Source organism: Dromiciops gliroides, chromosome 2 (assembly GCF_019393635.1).
Source record: "Dromiciops gliroides isolate mDroGli1 chromosome 2, mDroGli1.pri, whole genome shotgun sequence".
NCBI lineage: Eukaryota > Metazoa > Chordata > Mammalia > Microbiotheria > Microbiotheriidae > Dromiciops > Dromiciops gliroides.
In genome coordinates this window covers 149,152,300-149,176,122 of record NC_057862.1, presented here as the reverse complement: position 1 = coordinate 149,176,122, position 23,823 = coordinate 149,152,300, and the positions used below count along the sequence as shown (strand labels likewise).

Here is a 23,823-nt window from a genome sequence, read left to right as displayed (position 1 = left end):
GAGAGAGAGAAGGCTAGGTAATAAGGTTTGGATTAGTAGGTTGAGACTAAATTGTGGAAGAGCCTGAATGCCAGGCTAAGGAATTTGTACTTTATCTTTGTTCTCTTACACACACATAACTGCCGAATGAGGAAATACCTTTTCTAGCATATCCATTTAATAGAGATCTTGGTAAAAGATGATTCTGAGATACTCGGGCTATGTAGGGGCATTCAGATTTGCTCCTCACAAGCAGAAAATTTGGAGTTGCTAAAACATCTTTATTGTATTTTATTTTTGAAATCCACATTGATGTATCAAGAAGAAAATTTGAAAGTAAGTGGTTCTACAGTTTGTTTTTTTCATTAGGCAACCCTGGACTATGGAATGTATTCTCGAGAAGAAGAGTTATTAAGAGAAAGAAAACGCATCGGAACAATTGGAATTGCTTCTTATGATTATCACCAGGAAAGTGGAACATTTTTGTTCCAAGCTGGTAGTGGAATTTACCATGTAAAAGATGGAGGCCCACATGGATTTACTGTAAGTCTGAGTGTGCTGATAGTCAAAGCTTTGGGTTTTGTGATTGTTGTTGTTGTTAGCTCTGAGGTATTTAAGAAAGTAATTTCCTTATCAATTCCTTTTTAAGTATCTTTCTGAAATGCAATGAAATGTTTTTTAAAAACCTTCTTTTGCCCTGCCAGCAAGACATTCAGATACTTAGGTATTTCAAGTGTCAATGAAAATAAACAAGAAGCAGAATATTAGTATTTTGTTTCACAAGTTTATGAATTAGCATAAAAAATCTTTCCTGGGAAAAAATGTCATTGTTCTGTTGGAAAAAAAAACCTTTTGTTATCCACCGTGTACAATATACTTATTCTAGATATTCAGGGAAATACAAAAATAAATAAGACAAAGAGATATAACCTGCTGGAAGGGATAAGAGATGTATACAGAGAAATAGAACACAAACTAGAATGTGAGTGCATATAAAAGTGGTTAGAAAGCTTTGAGATCAGTTCCATTTATTAAGCATCTAGACCAGGCAGGTTGCCATGTCAGGTCCTAGGGATACAAAGTAAGTAAAACAATGCCTACTGTTTGCTGGAGGAATAATATAACATGTGCGTAGATAAAGAAATACAAGTTGTTTTGAAAAGGGAAGAACTTTAACAACTGAGAAAATAAAGACAGGAGATAACATCTGTGCATGTTGCTATCTATGTTAATCTGGCCAAATTTTAATTTTAAATATTTTTCGTAGCTAGTTTAAATGTATAATTTCTTTCACTCTGTAGTATCTACCTTTTAGATGTGTAATATCGATCTTTGAAAATGAAAATTCTATCTATACTGTGAAAATATATGTATTGTCATATTAAATAAAAAAGCATTTTTAAATCTGATTAATTATTTAAACATTATTAAATCTGATTAATTATTTAAACATTAATTATTTAAACATCCATAGTCAGTTTTCCTTGAATAAAATCTTACCTTTTCTTCTCTTTCTATGTAATCTTCCCTGGCAATTTCCCTTTCTCCCATAGTTTCAATTATTACCTGTAAACATCATTTCAGAATTTATATCTCCAATCCTGACCTCTCTTCCAGGCTTCAGACCTATCTTCAAGTTGCCTTTGTCTCTGTATCCCCAGGATAGTGACTGGCACATAGCAGGAACTTAAAAAATGCTTGTTGATTATCTACCAAGTATCATTCAATCTCTGGGGAACCGTTAAAGGTTTTTGAGAGCTGAGGTACCATAATCAGACCTGTGTACCAGGAAGACTGGTATGGTAATAATATGTAGAATGGATTAGAGGGGAAAGAGGCTTGAGATGTGGAGACTATTTTATAGGCCATTGCAGTAATTCAGGCATGGAAAAAAAGGGGTGACTATGAGGGAGATTGTAGAGATAGAATTATAGGGCTTAGCTACTGATTTGAAATAAAGAGAAAGGGAGGATCAAAAGAGAAATCTAATGAAAAATGCCTCTAGAGAAAGAACTGATGGAGTCTGAATGCAGATCGAAGAATACTTTTTTACTTTGTTTTTCTTGGGGGTTTTTTTGTCTGTGTTTTCTTTCACAACATGGCTAATATGAAAATATGTTTTTGCATGACTGCACCTGTATAATCTATATCAAATTGCTTGCCTTCTCAAGGAGGGAGTACAGGAGAGAATGTCTAACTCAAAAGTTTTCAAAAACAAATGTAAAAATTTATTTTTACATGTAATTGGGAAAATATTTAATTTAAAAAAGATAAATAAATCTAAAATTGTAAAGCATGAAGGACTAAAAGAATGGTGGTGCCATTGATAGAGAGGGAATCCTTTAAAGTATGTCTATCTCCTATCGTGCCACTATACTACTTCAAACTACCTCTTATCATGTTGTTTCCCTAGCACTGGTTGAGTCTTACTGTCTTAGGTGCAAAGTATATATTTATACTACCTTCTTCCTGAACTCTCACTCTATTTTCATTAGTCTTACTCTTCCCCAAGTCCACTTCAGTCTGATTAGCCTAGCTCTTAATGCATTTTAGTGTACTCCTAAGAACTCCTCATCTATTTTCAGTGAACTCCTCTCCTGGAATTTTTTTGTCTAATATTTCTTCCACTTTTACTTCACAGGGGACTACATCCATAACAAAATGGGTGCCATTGGAAGCCATTCTTTCTTTCATTCCCTGGGAATAGAGGGCCTAGAGGAAGGGGTAGTAGCAAATGCTTCTTGCTTCCCACTGATACTTGTAGACAATTCTTCTACCTCCATCCCTTTCCTGTTTTTTAAGTCCATGAAATCTGCTTATAACACCCTCTTCATATCCTTGTTTCTGTCTTCTCCTGACCTCTAGCTCCCTCGCCAAATTTCTCTCTTTTCTACTAGATTCAAAGCATTGATTTCCCCTCCATCCCTACTGTAATCCTCAAGCATTTCATTTTTATTTATTTAATTAAAAAAAATTTTTTTTTAACAAGGCAATGAGGGTTAAGTGACTTGCTCAAGATCACACAGCTAGTAAGTGTTAAGTGTCTGAATCTGGATTTGAACTCAGGTCCTCCTGAATCCAGGGCCTGTGCTCTATCCACTGCACCACCTAGCTGCCCCCCAAGGATTTAATTTTTTATGTTGACAACATCTGTAACATCCTGACTGCATAAATTCCCAGCCCTCTTTCCCCCTTTCCTCTACTCCCCCAAAGTGCTCCTTCCTTAACCCATTTCAGCCACCCTCACATAGGCACACCTCAAACTTTAGTTTCATGGAAATGTACCACAGTGTTCTTCTGAGGAAATTACTTTGCAAGCTTTAAAGTGCTAAACATATATGAGTTATTATTTTAAAATTCTACTGTCTTTCCACAATCTCCTATCCCTTTAACGTGTCACTCTTTATTATGTATGCCAAATCTTCTTTTTTCCTATACTACAAATGTATGGTATGCAACCTTAGCTAGGCCTTCACTGATGCTAGTCTTCTCATCAGTTCCCTACCTTATTGTTTCTGGCCTTTTCCTTTATCTCTAAAGTCCTTGGTTGTAACTCCTCCAAACCCCCCCCCCCAAATTAATGTGGATAACTTAGCTTCTTCATTGAGAAAACTGAGGCCATCCAGAAGGAGTGCCCTTAACTTCCCCAAAATTTATCAATAGAATCATCTGCATCACCTAATATATGCTTCCTTCTAATCACATAGGTTAACCCCTTAATCCCATCTCTTCCCACTTCCAGGACCTTGCTCTAGTCCTTCCATTGACTCCTTCCCAGATATCTACAACTGTGCTTAAATCTGTCCAGCCACAAAACAAAAAGATTAAAAACTTTTATTGATTCTTTTAAACTGTCTAGGTGATACATTTGATAGAGTACTAGACTTATAGTCAGGAAGATCGGAATTTACATCTGGCTTCAGACACTTACTAGCTGTATGATTTTGGGGCAAGTCACAACCTTTGTCTTCCTCAGTTTCCTTAACTATAAAATGGGGATAATAACAGCACCTTAATTCCCAGGGATGTTAGAAGGATAAAATGGGATAATATTTATAAAGTGTTTTTCAGACCTTAGAACATTATATAAATACCAGCTATTGTTACATTACAGTTATGATTCCATTTATCTTTCCTATTGTTGCCAGAATTTTTTTTAAATTGTCTCTCTGACACTCTACATTCTTATCTCCTATTCTCTCCTCAGTCCTTCATAATCTGACTACTTCCCTTACCATTCACTGTACTTGAACTGCTCTCTTAATTGGCATTTTGCCAAATCTAGTACCCTTTTCAGACTAGTAGTGGAATTTATCATGTAAAAGAAAAAGAAAGAAAAAAGAAAAAAGGACCTGTATTTACTATTCTTCCTCTTTGGCAAACTCTTTGGCATTTGAGACTACATCTTGATGCTTTGTCCTTCCTTGACTTCAGAGATGCCACATTTTCTTTGTTGTCCTTTCACCTCTCTGAATTCTTTTACTGGCTCATCTTCCTCATCCCTTAATGTAAGTGTCCTCTTCCCAAGGCTCTGTCCTTGGGCTATTCACTTCTCTCTCTCTATAAATTCTATCTTACCAGTCATTTACTCACATCACTTTAACTACCATCACTTTCCAGATAACATATATTTATATTTTTAGCTCTGAACTCCAGACCTAAATTTGCAACTGCATATGAGACTTCTCTGAATCCCACTAGCACTTCAAATTCAGCTTATCCAAAACTGAGTTTTTATCATTTTCCTAAAATAAATTCTATTTTTCTGTCTGTGACTCCAGAATTCATTCAGTCTTCTAACAGGTTTTTCCACCTCCATCATTTCTGTTCTGTAGTCATTCCTTCATAATGCTTCTAGACATATTGTTTACTTTTTTGTATATCTGATATGCCCCTTCTCTGCTCAGAAACTTTAAATGGCTCCTTATTGTATAGTGAGGAAAGTTAAAGTTCTTTTGCTTCCCATTTAAGGCATTTCACAATTTGGTTCCACTCTAGCTTTCCAGCCGTTTTTCATATTATTTTACTAGTCTCTAACCAAACTGAAGTAGTCTCGATATTCTGAATATACTCTGTTTTCCAACTCCAGTTCTTTATTCACACTGTTCCTTAAACCTTTCTCTTCATCTTCAACTATTGAATTTTTTTTCACTCCTTTAAGCCTACCTTAAATGCTACCACCCTCCAGGAAGCCTTCCCTGATTTTCCAGTTGGTAATAACCCTTGATTCACATAGCACTTGTTTTATTGTTTTTAACCTCTCTGATACAATCACCATGTATTATCTTGTATTATAGTTATATCTGTATATTTTATATCTCCTTTTTAGACTATTAGCTTCATAAGGGCAGAGGTTTATCTAAACTTATGTAGCTTCTCTTTTCCTTCAGTTTCTTATACTTAAAGGGTGTGTTGAGTTAAGTTGTAGAGGTTGGGTAGAGAAGCAAGATTTTGGGGTTCTAAATGAGTTCTGTTTCATATTGCTTAATAGATAAATTTCAAGCGATTTTAAAAGATACTGGTTTAGTCAGAATTAGAAGCACTTATCTTTCAAACTTCTTGAAGTCTATAATTATTCTTATCAAGTTATATTGAAGTAATTATTTTATTTAGTAATAGTATTGATTCTCTTTATATAATTATACAGTTAATCTATTTTAATGAATTTGCAATAGTTCTGGTTTTGTTATGTGTCAGCCAACAGACATTTTTTGGTTGAGTTTACTTTTTAATGTTCAATAAAAACTAATTAATGGTTGGTCAAATATACTTAATATGTAGCTTTACAGTTTACTTCATGTCTCATTTTACTCTACAATAACAAGATTTATACTATAGTATAGGTCTAAGAAGTCTTTCCTGTTTGATGAAATGAAAACGAAGGCTACTGTCAACAACCTCTAGCTTTCTAGCTCAACATCAATTTTTTTCCTTGCAAGTTCAGGAATTAAAATAGAAGAATACAGTAGGAGACTATCTGAGTTATCCCACTTAACGTTTTACATAGAGATATCCTTCATCTTATAGTGAGGGTAGAACCAAATGAAATGTCTATATATTGGCCTGCCTTTTTTGCCCACAAAGATTTAAGAATATCTTATGTTTGCTTTTCTAGCAACAACCCTTAAGACCCAATTTAGTGGAGACCAGTTGCCCCAACATAAGGATGGATCCAAAACTGTGCCCTGCTGATCCAAACTGGATTGCTTTCATCCATAGCAATGACATCTGGATAGCGAACATTGTAACTAGGGAAGAAAGGAGGCTCACCTATGTGCACAATGGTAATGCGCATCTAGTAGACTACATTGTTGGGAAGTATTTTTAAAATCCAGTTTGTTCTTATATTTTGAAGTGGGAATGTCCTTAAATATGAAGGAAAGCTGTAATAATGTTCATTATCACCTTTTCAGGCATTCAGTAACAGCTCTGATAAGACTAGGCATTCTATCTGGCAAAGAACTGGCAAAATTTCTACAATACAAATTTCATTAAAATAATCACTAAAGTGATGAATTTTATTAAAGTAACATTCATTTTTTTATATTTCTCTTACCTGCCCTTTAGAAACCAATTTTTTAAAAAATTACATTTCCAGATTCTGATCATTTTTATTGCATTTTGAGATGGGATGTTTTTGTTTTGAATATTTTAAAATATTTATAAAATGAAAATATATCTTTTGTTTTTAAAACTGAGAGAATTATGGAAGTACTTAATAAACATAAAATCATTGCATATTAGAAACCATCAGAATATTATACACTACATCAGATATTCTTTGGAGGAGTCAAGGCAAGTTAAAGAAGATGAAAGAATTATTTTTCTTTTTGTAATTATACAATTCTAAACAATAATCATCAAAATCATTCAAACAAAAAAATGTTTACATATGATAGTCAAAATCAAAATTTCATGTTTTTCCATAAAATCCAATTTTTATATTTTGTTTTTTAAAACTGTAGATTAGCTTTAAGGAAATAATATAAAACATTTTCCAGCTTGCTTCCATAGCCTCTTCTGATTTCTTTTGTTTCTATTTTTTATTTTGTTGCTATTATTATTTGTACAAAGTGATAACTAGTTTATGTATTGTTCTGATTCTTCATTCTCCACTCTGCATAATTTCATATTAGTCTTTCCATATTTTTATTCTTTGTCATTTTTATGGTCCAATCATATTCCATTAAATTTATGTTCTATATTTTATTTAGCCATTCCTCAATCATTGGATATATGGACCTTTTCCAATTTTTGTTACAGTAAATAAAATTAATTTTTTGAACTGAAAGGCCCTTTCACCCTTTTAACTAATATCTTTAAGGTTAAAGTTCTAGTATCAGTGGAATCAGTGGGTCAGAGGATGTGCTTGTTTTTGTAATTCTTTTGAATGTTACCTTGTTGTTTTAGAAAAAGATTATCATTCATAACTCCATTAGCAGTATAATAGTGTTCTTGTTTCCCCACATCCCTACCAATCTTGAAATTTAACATTTTAAGTCACTTTTGCCAATTTAATTGTTATTAGGTTGTAGCTAATGGCTTTAATTTACATTTTACTATGTTTAACAATTTTTCAATAGGTTAATTGGCAATTTAATTGAATTTGGTTTGTATATTTTTCCATCAAGAAACATCTATTAATATCCTTTGACCATTTATCAATTAAGAAATGGGCCCTACTTGTATAATTTTTTATCAATGTCATAATGATTTTTGATGAAAAATTTTTACATTTTCTGCAAAGAATTTTTCTTTATTCTGTTTATTTTGGTTTTATTTTGGATGTATTAGTTTTGTTGTACATTTTAAAATATAATCAAATATATCCATTTATCTAATAATCATTCTATTTCTTAAGTAGATAAGAATTTTTTCCTCTCCCTAATTGCAATAAATATATATATTTCCATTTTCTTCTTTTTTGATTTAAAAATATTTACATTTGAGTAATTTGTTCCCTTCCCCCAAATAGATTACTCAAGGCCAAGCTACATAATGAAGAAAATACAATTTTATATATTTTTTGATGTCTTGGCTTTTTGTTTTGAAGACTAATTTTTAATGTGTATTTGCTTTGATGGGGGGTAGGGGACTGGACCTGTGATTTCATTAGTGTAGAGAACTCTTGGTATGGAAACTCCCTGCACCAATACAGCTTGGCAACTTGTCTGCAATTTACCTGTCTTAGAGACTTGCCTGGATCCCTGACAGGGTTAAGTGACTTTCCCAGAGTCAATGCAGCTGCTATGTGTTGGAAGCATAACTTGAACCTAACTGCCCAGTCTTCCTAACTGCCTGGCAAGCAGTCTATTCACTGTGTAATAATACTGTCTTTCTGCTTTACATAAGAGATTTTAATGAATAATATTATAATAAATATGTCAAAAGTCTGCCATCATATAATATGGAATCAGACTCAGCAAATAGCTCTTCAAGTGGTAAGACCTCTCTGATCAAAGTAGAAGGCTTTTTATTTAAATAGTTAGCTTTAGGAATAGAAACACCATTCAACTAAGTCAAGAAACATGGATTCTAATCCCAATTCTGTCATTTTCTGTGTGACCTTAGATAAGGTGCTAAACTTCTTATTGTTTCCTCATCTGTCAAATGAGAATAATGTCTTCCTCAACTACTTCATAGGAATATTGTGATGATCAGAGGCGATAAAATAATTGAAAACTTTTTTAAAAGAAAAATCTTAAAATCCTACACAAGTATAAGGTATTATTATGTTTCTTTAGTTTTTAAATTGTTCATTCTTCACTATGGGCATAGGTCTTTAGCTTTGATTTAGATATAATAATGTTTTTTAAGCATCGTTGAATAGTAATAGATACTATTAATATATTACTAGTAATTATGTTATTATAATTTGTCATAATTTTTGCTTTGGGAATGTATTTGATCACACTAGCCTAGTTCATCAGGACTTATTTTCTAGCCTGCATATGTTTATGGGGCCCTTGCTATGTGCCTAGTCCTGTGGGAGATCCCAGAGAAGTAGAACTCACCATTCATGTCCTTTATATCTTGTCATCTTATTGGGGAGAAAAGACTAAGATGCATAAAACAGTTTCCAGAACAGTATATGACTCTATGGAGAAACAAGTTGGCATAGTAGAAAATTTCACTGAACTAGAAATCTGAAGAACTAGGTTATAGTCTACATAAAGCCAATAATTTATTTGTGTGACTATGGGCAAGTCACTTAACCTCACTTTGACCTTACTTTGCTCATTTTCAAATTAGAATTAAAATATGTCATGCCTAGCACACAGTGCTATTATTATGTGGATAAAATTCTCATTAACAGAAGTAGAGTCACTTTGAAAAATGTAAAATGCTGTACATGTGCAAGTGTTTATCACATAATCAAGTGCTATATTGTATGAATGAGGCTTTTAATTGCTATAGGAGTTTTTAATAGGTAGAGATCAGTTTAAGCTGGAGTGATGGGAAAGGGCTATATGAAGGAGAAAGGACTTGAAACATGTTTAAGATTTAGATAAGGTAAGAGGTGAATGTATTACAGGCTGAAAGAGGCAATGTGATGAAAATATGGAAGTGGGAGTAAGCATGGTATACAGTGAGGAGGGTGCTCTGATTGGATAAGGCTTCATATTGAGAAAGAACAGAAAAGGCCAAGAACATCAATATAAGTGGAATGAATGACTAATTCAGATTTGATACAAAGTCTTGGATAGATTAGTGACAAGAGAAATGGGATAAATTTGTTTATGAGAGTGAATTTATAGGTCTTGATTTTGAATAACAAGGGATGAAGCTGTGGTTAAGAAAGTGGTTAAGTGGTTACCAATCCATGGAAAAAGAGTGAGAAAAAGAATGAGACATGAATAAATTCAGCCAAAAAAAGGTGTTTGGGTATTTGGATTCTCTTCTCTTTTTCCCTAGGGTAGATGAAGTAATAGGATAACTTGAGGAAGTTGAAGATCTTTCAGGAAGTACATAGTAAACAGTAATTGATGTGGCTGCTGATGATATGGTAATAAATTAAAGTGGTCTAGTGGGGAATCTTGGACTAGCTCATTTACTCTTTGAAGTCATTGGTTTGCCTGGAGTAGGCATTTTGATTGGGGGGAGGGGTGAGGCAGTTGGGGTTAAGTGACTTGTCCAGGGTCACACAGCAGTAAGTGTCAGGTGTCTGAGGCTGGACTTAAACTCAGGTCCTCCTGACTCCAGGGCCGGTGCTCTACCCACTGTGACACCTAGCTACCCCAGGCATTCTGATTTTGACTTCTCTGATGGCTCTGAGAAAAAACTGATTTTACCATTAAAGATTTCTTGCATTTGTTTATAGTGTATCATTTGTAGGCTATTAGATACTTAGTTAACACTTCTAACAATCAGATTTTACTCAGTTTCTCTATGAATAAAAATTGTTGAACATCTACAATTTAAAGAACCCTGATCTAGGTGGTGTGGAAGGATAAAAAGGAATTATAAGGCATATTCTCTTCCCTTAGGGAATTTATTGTCTGCTTAAGGAGGCAGAAATAAAAATGAAATCAGTAAGCATTTATTAAGGTACCTACTGTGTACCAGGCACTGTGGATATATACAAAGACAAAAATATGAAACAAATCTTCCCACTCCCAGGCTTATATTATGTTGGGGGCAGGGGAGGAAAGAAAAACATGTAAGAATATACAGAGTAAATATATGCAGACTAAATAAAAGTAGTTAAACATAAGATAATGAGTGATGGAACTAATAGCATAGGATGTTAGCAAACAAATCCTGTTCAAAGGTAATACTTGAGCTATGTCTTAAAAGCTCTTAGGTGTATCCTATGGGGTAAAGGTAAGTAGGGAATATGTCCTAGGCAAGGGAATGCAGTGCAATAACAAGAGCTGGAGTGTAACATTGGAAGAACAGAGAGAAGTAGTTTGGTTCAACAACAGAGTATGAGAAAAGATGAAAAGTGTATATAATGATATAGCATACTATATATACACTTCTGAAACTTAGTGACTGTGTGAGCTCAGGCAAGTAATTTAACCTCTTTGAGCCTCAGTTTTCTCAATGTCAAATGCTGCTACTTTTATTATCTGCTTCACAGAGTTGTTACAAGGAAAGTTCCCATAAAAACTTTAAAAGGCTGTATAAATCGCAGTTGATGGTTGCAATTATTATTTCTGTGTACTCTAGTTCACTATGAATGTTATTTGTGCACTTCTTATATAAATCTTCATTTAAAAATGCAGAATGAAATAGTCATACTGCTTTCTAGCTTCAGAAATTCAAAGCTACTTATGATGATGATGCCTTTTATGTTTATTCAGAGCTTGCTAACATGGAAGAGGACCCAAGATCTGCTGGGGTTGCTACCTTTGTCCTTCAGGAGGAATTTGATAGATATTCTGGCTATTGGTGGTGTCCAGAGGCTGAACCAAGTAAGTGTATTAAATCCATTCACTGGATAACAGAAAAATAGTTTTAAGACTCATCTACTACAGTGTTACTCAGTAATATGCCCAGATTCTAAGTCTTAGATAGTGACAGCAAAGATTTCAGTGATAAAAATCAGGATTAGCCTTCTCTATGCAAAATATTAATTAGATATAATAGAACGAATTCCATTGCACTGAACACCAAGTCATTATTTTCCAGTCATTGCATTAGAACAGTTTGTGAAAACATTTTTATCATCTCTCATTGTCCTGGGTTCCCTCATGACACCTTGCTAGTTTTCATATAGAAGGTAATAGTAACCATGATAGAAAAAAGAGGATGACCTGTGTATATACACATATACAAATACACACATATGTAAATATGTAGAAATGAATTTGAGGTAAAGGATGTGGTTGGGGAATACTACCTTTAATGGGCTGTGCTTCTTCTCTTGTACCAGAATCTTGTTTTATAAAATACTGCTTGAGTTAAGTAGGCCATTAGCAGGGGTTCAGCAATCCTTTTTGTTGTAGAGATTATTCACAGACTCTCAGCTTTTGAAGGTATTTTAGAGTTCATCTAGTCCAACCTATACATGAATAGTGATCCTCTCTACAGCATCTCCAAGATGGGGTCAACGAGTCTGTGCTTAAAGATTTCCAGTGAAGAGGAACCTGCTACCTCCTCTCTACACATCCATTGTACTTTGGGTCAGCTCAAATTGTAAGAAAATTTTTCCTTACATTGAGCCAAAATTTGTTTCTTTGCAACTTTTATCTATTGCTCCTAATTCTGCCTTGTGAGACCAGTTGGCACATAGCTAATCTCTCTTCCACATGGCAGTCTTTCAGAACCTCTTGAGTAGTCTCTTCTAGATCTGAACACCTCCAGTTCTTTCAGCTGATCCTTACGTAGCAAGATCACCACTCACCACTCCATGCTGATCACCTTCTGGATTTACTACCCCTTCTCAGTATCCTTCCTCAAATCTTGCACTCAGAACTAAATGGAGTACTTGAGAGATTCTTTGACCTAGCCAGAGTACAGTGGGACTATTACCTACCTCATTCTGGACACTTTGCCTTTATTAACGAAGTCTCATATCCCTTTAGTATATTTTTGTGGCTGACAAGCCACCATTGGCTCATATTAAGCTGACAGTCCACTTGTAACTACATTTGTTATGGGAGTTGACATTCTTGAAGAAATTTGAAAGGCATGTAACTCATCTTAAGTGTTTTAACAGTTTATATTTTAACAGAGTATATATTGCAACAGTGTAACAAAACAAAACAACCTTCAACCCTAAGTACATCAGAAATGATGCACATAATGGGGGCAGCTAGGTGGTGCAGTGAATAAAGCACCTGCCCTAGATTCAGGAGGACCTGAGTTCAAATCCAGCCCCAGACACTTGATACTAGATGTTTGACCCTCGGCAAGTCACTTAACCCCCATTGCCCTGCCCCACCATGCACATAATGAAATGATATAAACTTGCTCAGAACAAACTCATGCCACTAGCAAAAATCATTATATTTCTCATATTGATAGCATGTCAGTAGTGATAATTTCATATATAAAAAGATTTATACTAGTTGTGTAAAATTAATAATAGGAGAAATTTGGTTTATTAAATTATTCTGAATATGAAAATAATAAATTGCTTTTAAGCTCCCAATGGAGGAAAAGTTCTTCGAATTCTATATGAAGAAAATGATGAATCAGAAGTGGAAATTATTCATGTTACATCCCCCATGTTAGAGACCAGAAGGACAGATTCATTCAGATATCCCAAAACAGGTAAGGCCTCTTGCCCGCGTTTATTTTCACACAATTTCCCCTCCTATATCAGCTATTATAATTAACTGAACCTTCAGTGCTTATCTTTTATTACCAAAGCTTTAGTAAAGATAGGTTTAGTTTACATTAGTAAATTTAGTATATGTTGAACTCATGGATAATTTTCAATTCTCTTCCATTATTTTCATTATGTTTTTCTACTGGTTGCTTTATTTCACATATAATGCTGGGTTAGCTATTAGCAGCAATTAGGCAGTGGAACACTTGCTTATATCATCAGGAAAACTTTTCATAGATACTTACAAACTACATAACCCTGGGGCAAGTCATTTATGTTTGTCTGTTTCCTTATCTATAAAATGGGAATAATAACAGCATCTACTTCCCAACGTAGTTGTTGAGGGTAAAATAAAATAATATTTGTAAAGCACTTTGCAAACCTTAATTGCTGTATAAATGTTAGCTGTTGTTATCATCTCACTAAATTAGTACATTTGAGCTATTGTTTCAGTTTTATGTTGTTTTCAAGCTTTTAAGTATAAAAATGGGCACACATTTGCTAGCCCCTTCTTTTTGCAGCCATTAAAGTACTATTGTATGATGCTGTCATGATGTTTTTCCCCGGAAAAGGCCTGATATAAATAAAAGTGCTGGGGCAGCTAGGTAGCGCAGTGAATAAAGCACTGGCCCTGGATTCAGGAGGACCTAAATTCAAATCCGGCCTCAGACACTTGACACTTACTAGCTTTGTGACCCTGGGCAAGTCACTTAACCTTCACTGCCTGGCAAAAATAAATAAATAAATAATAAAGTGTCATTTTCCAGTGTTCATTGATAGCACTGACTTCAGTAAAATGTACAGTGCATTGAACTGGAATGGATGTCTAGTTTGGGAAATATTGGTTATGTATTAATTTGAATGAAACTGATTATCAATGTCTTTTTGAAAAGGCACAGCAAATCCAAAAGTCACTTTTAAGATGTCAGAAGTAACAATTGATGCTGAAGGAAGGGTAAGTATTAAATTATAAATTTATTTTCTAAATTTATTTGACATTCGATTGAATCTTGTTATATTGGAAATCACACATGGAGATGTGTTCTATGAAATAGTATGTTTATTTTAGAGGAGAAAATAGTAGTTTTCCCAGAATATATGCATATAGACAATCAACTTTGGGATTCCCTTTATATAATGTCAAAAAAGACTAAATACTTATTTTAAAAATAGTTTGTCTTTCTGTAATTTCTGTTTTTGGACAATAGGACATGAGTAGGACTTTTGATATTAATGCTGTATAAGCAGTTTGGCATTTGACATATACAATAATACTTTGTCAAAACTTGACACTTTTTTTTTTTGAATCATTTCTAAAAAATACTCTATGGGGCAGCTAGGTAGTACAGTGGATAAAGCACTGGCTCTGGATTCAGGAATACATGAGTTCAAATCTGGCCTCAGACACTTGATATTTATTAGCTGTGTTACCCTGGGCAAGTCACTTAACTCTCATTTCCCTGCAAAAAAAGAAAAACAAAAAAAATATATTCTATAGTCTTTTAGGTGTAATTCTTATGATTTTATAATTCTTGTGATTCTTTACTATTGTTACACTAAGTAATATTGTAGGTTAATTTATTAGGCCTATTGAACAAAGCTGTAGATGTTTTGAAGAACAGATCATTTCAAACTGATTTATTTTCTTATTTTTCAAAATATAGGTGATTTTCATCTTTTTAATTTTTTTTTGCAATTTTCATTTTAAAAGTGTGAGGATGTATAGAGAGAAATCTTCACCTGCCATTACCGCTCTGCCTTAGTTTTTCCCCATAGACTAGTTTAAAATATAACACATTATTTTCTAGATGTTAACTAGAGGTTGTCCCTGTACAGTTGGCAAAGTGCCATTTAACTATCTTAAGGATCTGTAATTTCACTAATAAGTTGACCACTGCAGATTGCAACCCCTCCATAATTTAGTAAATAGAGAGTTACTAGGATTGAAAAATTGCTCACTTACTAAGTTGGTGATCACCCTCTCTGAAATGAGCTGGTCCTTTTGCATGAAATATATAGGCCACTACTCAGCCAAAATTTGAAACCTTTCCAGTTAAGTGGGACCTGTCAGAGTTTGTGCTGTACTAGCATAGCTTTTGAGAACCCAATATCATCTTCACAACAAGATGTCAAGGAAAAATGAATAAGGCCCTTCATTGGGTAGACCCTCTCTAGTGAACTTAGAGAACAATATGGACAGGAGGCAGCCATAGATGGATTACTTCTGCATAATTGGAAGGAATACTCAAATCCATGAGATCACAGGTCCATTTGAGTATAACCACAAATTCTTCTTGTACTGTTTCAAGACCGTTGAGTGATTTATATATGTTGCAAAATTTTCTTTTAGTTTAAAATACAGCAGTATAGTTTAATGAAAAAGTAATGTTTTCTACCAGTATTTAAAAGGAAAAGGAGTATAATGGCAGAGAAAAAAAATACAACAAATGTTATAAGTATGTTTTTGAGCAAAATACAAGGGAATATCAGTTAAAACTCATGTGTGTAAATGTTTCTGGTTTTCTCTTAATGCATCATAGGCAATGCATAGGATTGTAAAAAGACATTTTAGACCACTGATTCTCAGCCTGGAGTTCATGAACTTTTCAAACAAACAAATAAAAAAACTCTGTGTGTGTGTGTGTGTAAATATGTTACCATTATCACTCAGTCTTAGTTTATTTCTTTTTTCCTAGAGACCAGTGTAAAATATAGCACATTATTTTCTGGTAATTAACTAGTAATTGTCCAACACTGTATTTCAAAGTAATTGAGTTCTTTTCAAATTCCATGTATTTTATTTTATGCATTTAAAAAACGGGTCCACAGGCTTTATCAGACTACCAGAGAGATCCATGACACCAAAAAAAAAGGTTAAGAACTCTCATTTTAGGCTAGTTTGATTCTCTGGTTAGACCTTTTGGTAGTCATAAAAGGCATTTTTGTAAGTTACTAACAGATTAGTACTGTTTTAGTCTGTTTACTGGTTTCTTGCATAGTCCTCACGCCCCCCAGTTACCTAAGAGTGAAATATATCATAGAAGATGATCATAATAATCTTGAATGTTTATGTAGTGCTTTATAGTTTATAAAGTACTTTAAATAGTATAAATATTATTATGAGGTACAGAGAGGTAAGGTGAGTTGCTGGCCATACAACTAACTTGTATTGGAAGTTGGATTCAAGCCAGTACTTCTGACTAAATCCAGTGCTCTTTCCATAACACTACTAATTAAATACTTTCATTAGTTGATGATTGAGTCCTGAATAACTCAATTGCTATTGATTTTTAACAGATTGCAGATGTGGTGGATAAGGAACTAGTACAACCCTTCGAGATTCTATTTGAAGGAGTTGAGTATATTGCCCGAGCTGGATGGACTCCAGAGGGAAAATAGTGCGTATGTTAAATTATCTACTCTTTAAATTGGGTTTGTGATTAGTAGCTTTAGAAATATCTATAATTTTAGATTTGTCTTTACTTTTTTGCTTAAAAAATGTCTTTTTGCAGAAATATTAATGTCATAATAGAAAGATTTGAGCTGACTTATTGATTGGGAAGCAGAATAGAGGTGTACTGCATTTTAATTCAATTACAACTTAGACAGTTTACTCAGATTAAATTTACCAAATGTGAATTTGAAGCTATCCTTTTTCTCAAGATAATTTTTAGGTTTTCACCCTTAATAAATTATTTATAGGTATACATGTAGATATTCTAAAATTACTATAAAGGCAAACTTTACATCTAAATTATGGTACATAGGAACTGCATATAGTTATGTAACATGTTGACTTTAAAATGAAAGAAATAATTTGAAAGGTTACATGTGACTAGGAATTTAGAGAAAGAAACTTTTAGGATATCTATTAAATGTTATTAATTTTTCAAAAAGGATATGACATTAAAATTTTTTAATAAGCATATTAAGTCAACTGGTTCTGCAATTCTTTTTTCACTTTCTGTTTCTACAATTCTGTTTTTCACTGAAAAACATTTTCTAAATTTTTGGCAACTAGTTTGTGGATTAATTTTGTATTATATTCTTTTTTTTTTTTTTAGTGAGGCAATTGGGGTTAAGTGACTTGCCCAGGGTCACACAGCTAGTAAGTGTTAAGTGTCTGAGGCCGGATTTGAACTCAGGTACTCCTGACTCCAGGGCCGGTGCTCATTCTACTGTGCCACCTAGCTGCCCCTGTATTATATTTTTAAAAGTATGTCTAACTTATTTTCTAATCAGTTTTTCTTTCTTTCTTTTTTTACATAAATAGTGCTTGGTCCATCCTACTAGATCGTTCCCAAACCCGACTACAGATAGTGTTAATATCCCCTGCATTATTTATCCCAGTAGAAGATGATGCAATGGAACGACAGAAACTAATAGATTCAGTGCCTGATTCTGTGACACCGCTCATTATTTATGAAGAAACAACAGACATCTGGATAAATGTATGACTTATTTCTAGAGTTGTTGGTTAAATATTTCCATAATATGGTGATGAACATTGATTTTCATGTAGTCAATTGTCATAATGGATTTAAAGGGGGAAAAAACTCCAAAAGAAAAAATTAGTTATTTTCCTGGTTTTTAACATTTCATAAGCATTTTCCTTTATTCTTTCTTGATTGCCTCAAGGAAAGTTTGTCATGGATATCCAGAAGTAAAACTTGCAGTTATCTTTAAAGATTATGTGCCTTCTTCCCCTTCTAGAAAGTAAAGAGTTTCTCATTTAAAATAAACAAAAAAATTTCATTTTTAGTAGATGTATGTTAAAACATTAAACCATACTGCGTTACTCTTTGTTATAATAAGAATACTGAGAGTTCCAGAATTAAGCAGTTATGTAGATAGAAAGCTGATGCCATTGAAATGGCATCTCCCTGGTTGCTTATTTACAGTCGTTCCTGGAAACATCAGGTATTGGTATACAGTTACATTTTCTCCAGCAGAGTCAGCTTTGCTGGAATGACCTTAAGAAAATGTTCTTTAAAGCTCTGTACTGTGCTTTTTCAAGATGAGAGAACTATAGCAAACACTATCTACATAAATTTGAAAGTTTTTTTTTTTAATTTAAAAATTCTCCCAGAAGTAGTTTAAGGAAAAGATTTATCCATTTTATATACATAAGTAATTTTTTTTAAGTGAGGCAATTGGGGTTAAGTGACTTGCTCAGGGTCACAGGGCTAGTAAGTGTTAAGTGTCTGAGGCCGGATTTGAACTCAGGTCCTCCTGACTCCAGGGCCAGTGCTCTATCCACTGCGCCACCTAGCTACCCCAGTAATTTTTAACATACATTTAAAAGGCAATTTTAAAATGTTGAAGCAAAAAAGGAATTTTTAAATAAAATTATGTAGATCCTGTGTTAGCTACAGTTTCTCTCAATCTCTCTGTGTATCAGTTTCTTCATCTGTAAAATTCAGATATTGAACTAGATCATCTTTGAGGACCTTCTAATCTGTGATGCTATGATTCTCCATGATCCAAATAATTGTACTGATAACATAAACTGTTTTTATCATTCAGGTATTTTGGTTCATCTGAGAAGAAACTTTTTTTCTATCCTCAGCAAATACCTGTTTAGCAAATAGAAAATTAAACCTTTTTCTCACTATTTCTTGAAATAAATGTGAATCAAAAAATTATAAATTACTTCAGGTGATATGTTAGAGTAGTTTAGAGTAGTACAATCAAATGAAGCTTATGTTTTTCTCCCATCTGGAAATACAAATTGATCTTGAAGTAGATTAAAAAAATCTGTCAAGGGGCGGCTAGGTGGCACAGTGGATAGAGCACTGGCCCTGGATTCAGGAGTTCCTGAGTTCAAATCCGGCCTCAGGCACTTGACACTTACTAGCTGTGTGACCTTGGGCAAGTCACTTAACCCTCATTGCCCCCCCCCCCAAATCTGTCAAATTAAAATGAAGTTTAAAAGCCATAGTAGTTACAATATGTACTTGTACAATATGTAGTTGTATGTTAGTGCTGGTAGTTTTCTTATACTTGAAGGCATATTAATAGTTATTTTGTTTAAAGTATATTGAATTATTTTATTTTGTATGTAGAAAGACATTTTAAGTGGTATATTTAGTAAATTCACCTTTTTATTTCACAGATCCACGATATCTTTTATGTTTTCCCTCAAAGTCATGAAGATGAAATAGAGTTTATTTTTGCCTCAGAATGCAAAACAGGTTTCCGACATCTGTATAAAATCACATCCATTTTAAAGGAGAGCAAATATAAACGATCCATTGGAGGACTACCTGCTCCAAGTAAGGAATCTGGTTTTTGAGAGGGCACAATTTATTTTTTACAAGATATATAGTGATTCCAAAACTTGCTGTGTTAAATTTATTTTACTCAGAATTTTAAAAGTATATTCTCCCCTCTCCTCTTTGGTGGTAAATTAAACAGAAATCTCACAAATGAGAAGCAGCATGATATAGTAGAAAGAGTCAGGAGAACTGAGTTTATGATTCTGCCATTGACACTATAGTTTTGGACAAATCATTTAACTTTTCTGGACCTCAGTTTTCACATCTGTAAAATAGTAATAATAGTATCTTTCCTGAATAGCCTAATATGTTATCATGAGATTCAAATGAGATTATGTATGTAAAAGCACTTTAGGAAAAAGTACAAAGTACTATGTAAATTAAATATGCTATTACTGTAGATGGCAGAGCAGCTTTTAAAATCTGCATGTCTTCCATATTTGATTCATTAGTATAGCTTATTTTCAGTTGATATAATTGTGAAATATCTTTTATGATAACCACAATGAAAATAATGAACCATTCAGTGTAATTTGTCTTACTCTTAAGTAGGAGCTCAGTATCCAAGAAATACTAAGACTGATGGAACAGAAAATAGAGATCTGTGAATAGGCCATTAACAGAGGAACAAATAATAAAAGCGTGCAAGAATTATACCTATCTTCTCCCTAACTACCCTCCCCTTTCCCCTCAAAAATAGGCATCTCATACTGAAAGAATCACTAGCAATTTTTTTCAAACTTTTAAAGCAGAAACCATCCCAATGTGAACAGCTATATAAATTGTTCCCAATTATAGAATATGACGCTGATACCCAAACTTGACAAACAAGCACAAAAATATTAGCCATTATTATAATTATAATATCCACAACAACCATTGTGTTGAGGTTTACAATATACTTTTCTTCATAACAGCCCCATAAAGTGGATAATGGAAATTTTATTCCCATTTTTATTTGTTTTTTGTTTGAATTTATGATTTTGTCAGTATAGGAAATACCTCGTAAGAAAATTTTCCCCTCCCAGTGCAGATTGGTAGCTGCTCTGCAACTTATAGCCTTGGAGAGTTATACAGAATTGTCTAGAACCCTGGAGATTGTGACTTAACCCAAAGTCCCACTGTCATTAAGTAACAAGAGGCAAGACTTGAATCCAGGTCATCCTGACTCTGCCTCTTCTCTTTACTATACCACACTAATTTGCTGTCCATTTTATAGATGAATATATTCATCTCTGAAAAGTTAACTGCTTTGTCGAGTAAATGTTAGAGGTAGGCTTGAATTTCATGCAGTCTTCTACCTCTAAGAGCAGTGTTCTTATGCATTATTTTGTCTTCATGATGAATTTTTCTTTGGAATATTTGCTTCAAGACAATAACCATTAGAAATAAATATGTGATTCAATTAATCTGGGTATTCTTGCATGGTTGAAAATCACAACCATTCTTTGTTTTATTAAAAGATATTCTGAGTTGTTAAGTTTGAATAGTTCCTTATCCTTTGCCCAAACTTTTGACAAGCCTTTCTGAACTTAGCTAATCTTGTTCTTAAGATATGCATTCTACTGTCAGGCCCATCAGAGTTTTTCTAGATTAATAATATCTACCAGAATTTATTCTCTCCTGGAATAGCTTTGAAAATGCCAAGGCATTTTCACATCACAATTAATCTTAAAGGCCCTGCCATTAATGCATCCCTGTAGTGCCACCCTCCTCATGAAGCTTTCCCTGACCATTTCCCCCCTGCATGCCATCAGATCCCTCAGTGGATCTCTCCTTCTACCTTTTCTCAGTCTCCTTTGTACCATTATTATTGGTATACATGTTCTTCCCCCATGAGGTCGTGAATTTCTTAATGGTCAGATCTGTCTTATCTATTATGTTTTATATGTATTTTGCATATATCTAGTATGCACATGTGTGTATATACAAAAACATATGTAGACATGTGTATGCATACATATACATACAAACACACACACATATATGTACATGTTGTCTCCTCACAATAGACTCTAACTGGGCCAGCGTGGCACAGTGGATAGAGCACCGGCCCTGGAGGCAGGAGGACCTGACACTTAACACTTACTAGCTGTGTGACCCTAGGCAAGTCACTTAACCCCAATTGTCTCATCAAAAAAAAAATTTATATATATATAAAATCCAACTTCTTTAGGGTAGAGACTGTTTCATAATTATTTTTGTATCCCTAGTACCTAACATAGTGCTTTATACTTAGTGCATAATTAATGTTCGTTGAATTGAATATTTTGTATTATAAATGTGTATGTTTTTTCTCCCCTACTGGATTGAAGTTCTATAAGGGAAGGACTCTTGTCTTATTTTTCTCTGTATCCTCCATAGAAGCAAGCACGGTGCCTTGTGCATAGCAATACTCATATAATACTTTACAGAAAAAAATTTTAGAATTATATAATTATCCCTTCAAGCACCAAAAAGACCTTCATAAAAATTCATCTTCTCTTCTTGAAACTAAATCCAGTGAAATAATCATCAATGAGAGTGTTTTTCTTTTAGTGCCGATCATCAACCTATCCACTTTCTTATCCTTTGCATTTCTTTCTATGTACTGATTATAACTATTTTTTTAAAGGTAGGTCTGTAGACTTAATCTAAAAGGGTTGAAACAAGAGTTAACATTTATGTTATATGCTCTGTGGAAAAGGAATAGAGTTTGGGCCAGTTGTAGTGGAATGTACCTGTAGTCTCTGATGCTGGGGAGGCAGTATAGATTTCTTGAGTTGGGGAATTCTAATTTTGTGTAGGGCTAAAGCCACTCTTGGATGTCTACACTAAATCCAACACCTGTATGGGGAGCCCCTAAGGAGGGGCAAACTGATGGAGGTCTGCAAGATGGAGCAGGTTAAAGTTTTCATGCTAATCAGTATTGGGATCTGGAATGTAAATGGCTGCTGCACTTTTAGGCACAGTGAGTTATATAGAGCTCTAAAAACTAAGTAGGAGTCACATGGTAAGATCTGTATCTAAGGAAAATTACTTTGTCAGCTGGGTGTAGGAAGGACTGGACTGCAAAGAGGCTGAGGCAAGAACATGAATTAGGAAACTGTTGCAATAATTTAGGCAAGAGATGATGAGGGCTTGAACCACGGTGGTAGCTGTGGGAGTGGAGAGAAGGGGTGGGAAGCGTTGTTGTGAAGGCAGAAGCAGCAAGATTTGGTAACTTGACTGAATATGTGGGGTGAGGGAGAGGGAGGAGTCAAAGATAATGCCAAGGTTATGAACCTGGGAAATTGGAAGGACAGTGGCTTCTTCAACAGAAATAGAAAAGTCTAAAGAGAGGAGGGTTTGGGGTGGGGCAGTGAAGATAATCAATTCCGTTTTGGACGTGTTGAGTTTAAGACATTCAGTTTGAATATTTAATAGTCATTTAGTGACTATGGGACTAAAAGCACAAGGGGAGAGAATGGACCTGGATATACAGATCTAGGAGTCATCTGTATAGAGATGATGATTAAACCCCTGGGAGTTGCTGAGGTTACAGAGGGAGATTATGGTGGGAGAAAAGAAGAGGGCTTAGGACAGAACATTAGGAAACACTCATGGTTAGAGGGCTTCATATGGAAGATGAGCCAGCAACAGACTGAGAAGGAGCAGTTAAACTGGTAAGAGGCTAAGGAGAGAGTAGTGTTACTAAACCCCACACAGGGGAGGGGGATCAAATATCAAATGCAATAGTTAGGTTTAGAAAGGTGAAGAATGAGTAAAGACCATCAGATTTGAGGGTTAAGAGAACATTGATAACTTGGGGAAAAGTCGTTTCAGTTAAGTGATTATATCAGGAGCCAGATTACAAAGATTTAAGGGTGAGCAGGAGGAAAAGAGGCGAAAGCAGTGAATGTAGAGAGCTTTTTCAATAAGTTTGGCTGAGAAAGGGAGGAAAGCTAGAAGATGATAACTTGAAGGGATGGTAGGTTGTGTAGGGATAGGAGCACTTGGGAATGTTTGATGGCAGTAGGAAAGGAAGCAATAACCATAATTAAATAACTATAAAATAGGAAATGAAACTTTAAAAAGATTTCTGGTGGCATCATTATATACCTAGAGAATCTAAAGCTATGAAATAAAAAAATGTTACAAAGAGTAATATAGTCATCAAAGTTATCAAAAATGTGATCTTGTATACTGATAACACAAGTAGGGAACATAGTGAAAATGAGATTCCATTTAAAGCAACAACAAAAATAGTAAAGACTTAGGTAAATAAAATTATAAGCCCTTCATTGGAGTAATAAAGAAAAACATGAA

General features: G+C 34.1%; 1 protein-coding gene across 4 annotated transcripts in view; it reads left to right on the top strand.

Annotated features, from left to right (window-relative positions):
- The window catches only part of DPP8 (dipeptidyl peptidase 8), a 68,123-nt gene that overhangs the window by 10,594 nt on the left and 33,706 nt on the right, over positions 1–23,823 (top strand). For all 4 annotated transcript variants that reach the window (XM_043984618.1, XM_043984616.1, XM_043984617.1 and 1 more), the window contains exons 4-11: positions 349–522; positions 6,095–6,263; positions 11,286–11,396; positions 13,072–13,200; positions 14,152–14,213; positions 16,556–16,656; positions 17,532–17,709; positions 19,374–19,533. In XM_043984618.1, the coding sequence (XP_043840553.1) occupies positions 349–522; positions 6,095–6,263; positions 11,286–11,396; positions 13,072–13,200; positions 14,152–14,213; positions 16,556–16,656; positions 17,532–17,709; positions 19,374–19,533 (1,084 nt within the window). The remainder of the gene's footprint in view (positions 1–348; positions 523–6,094; positions 6,264–11,285; positions 11,397–13,071; positions 13,201–14,151; positions 14,214–16,555; positions 16,657–17,531; positions 17,710–19,373; positions 19,534–23,823) is intronic.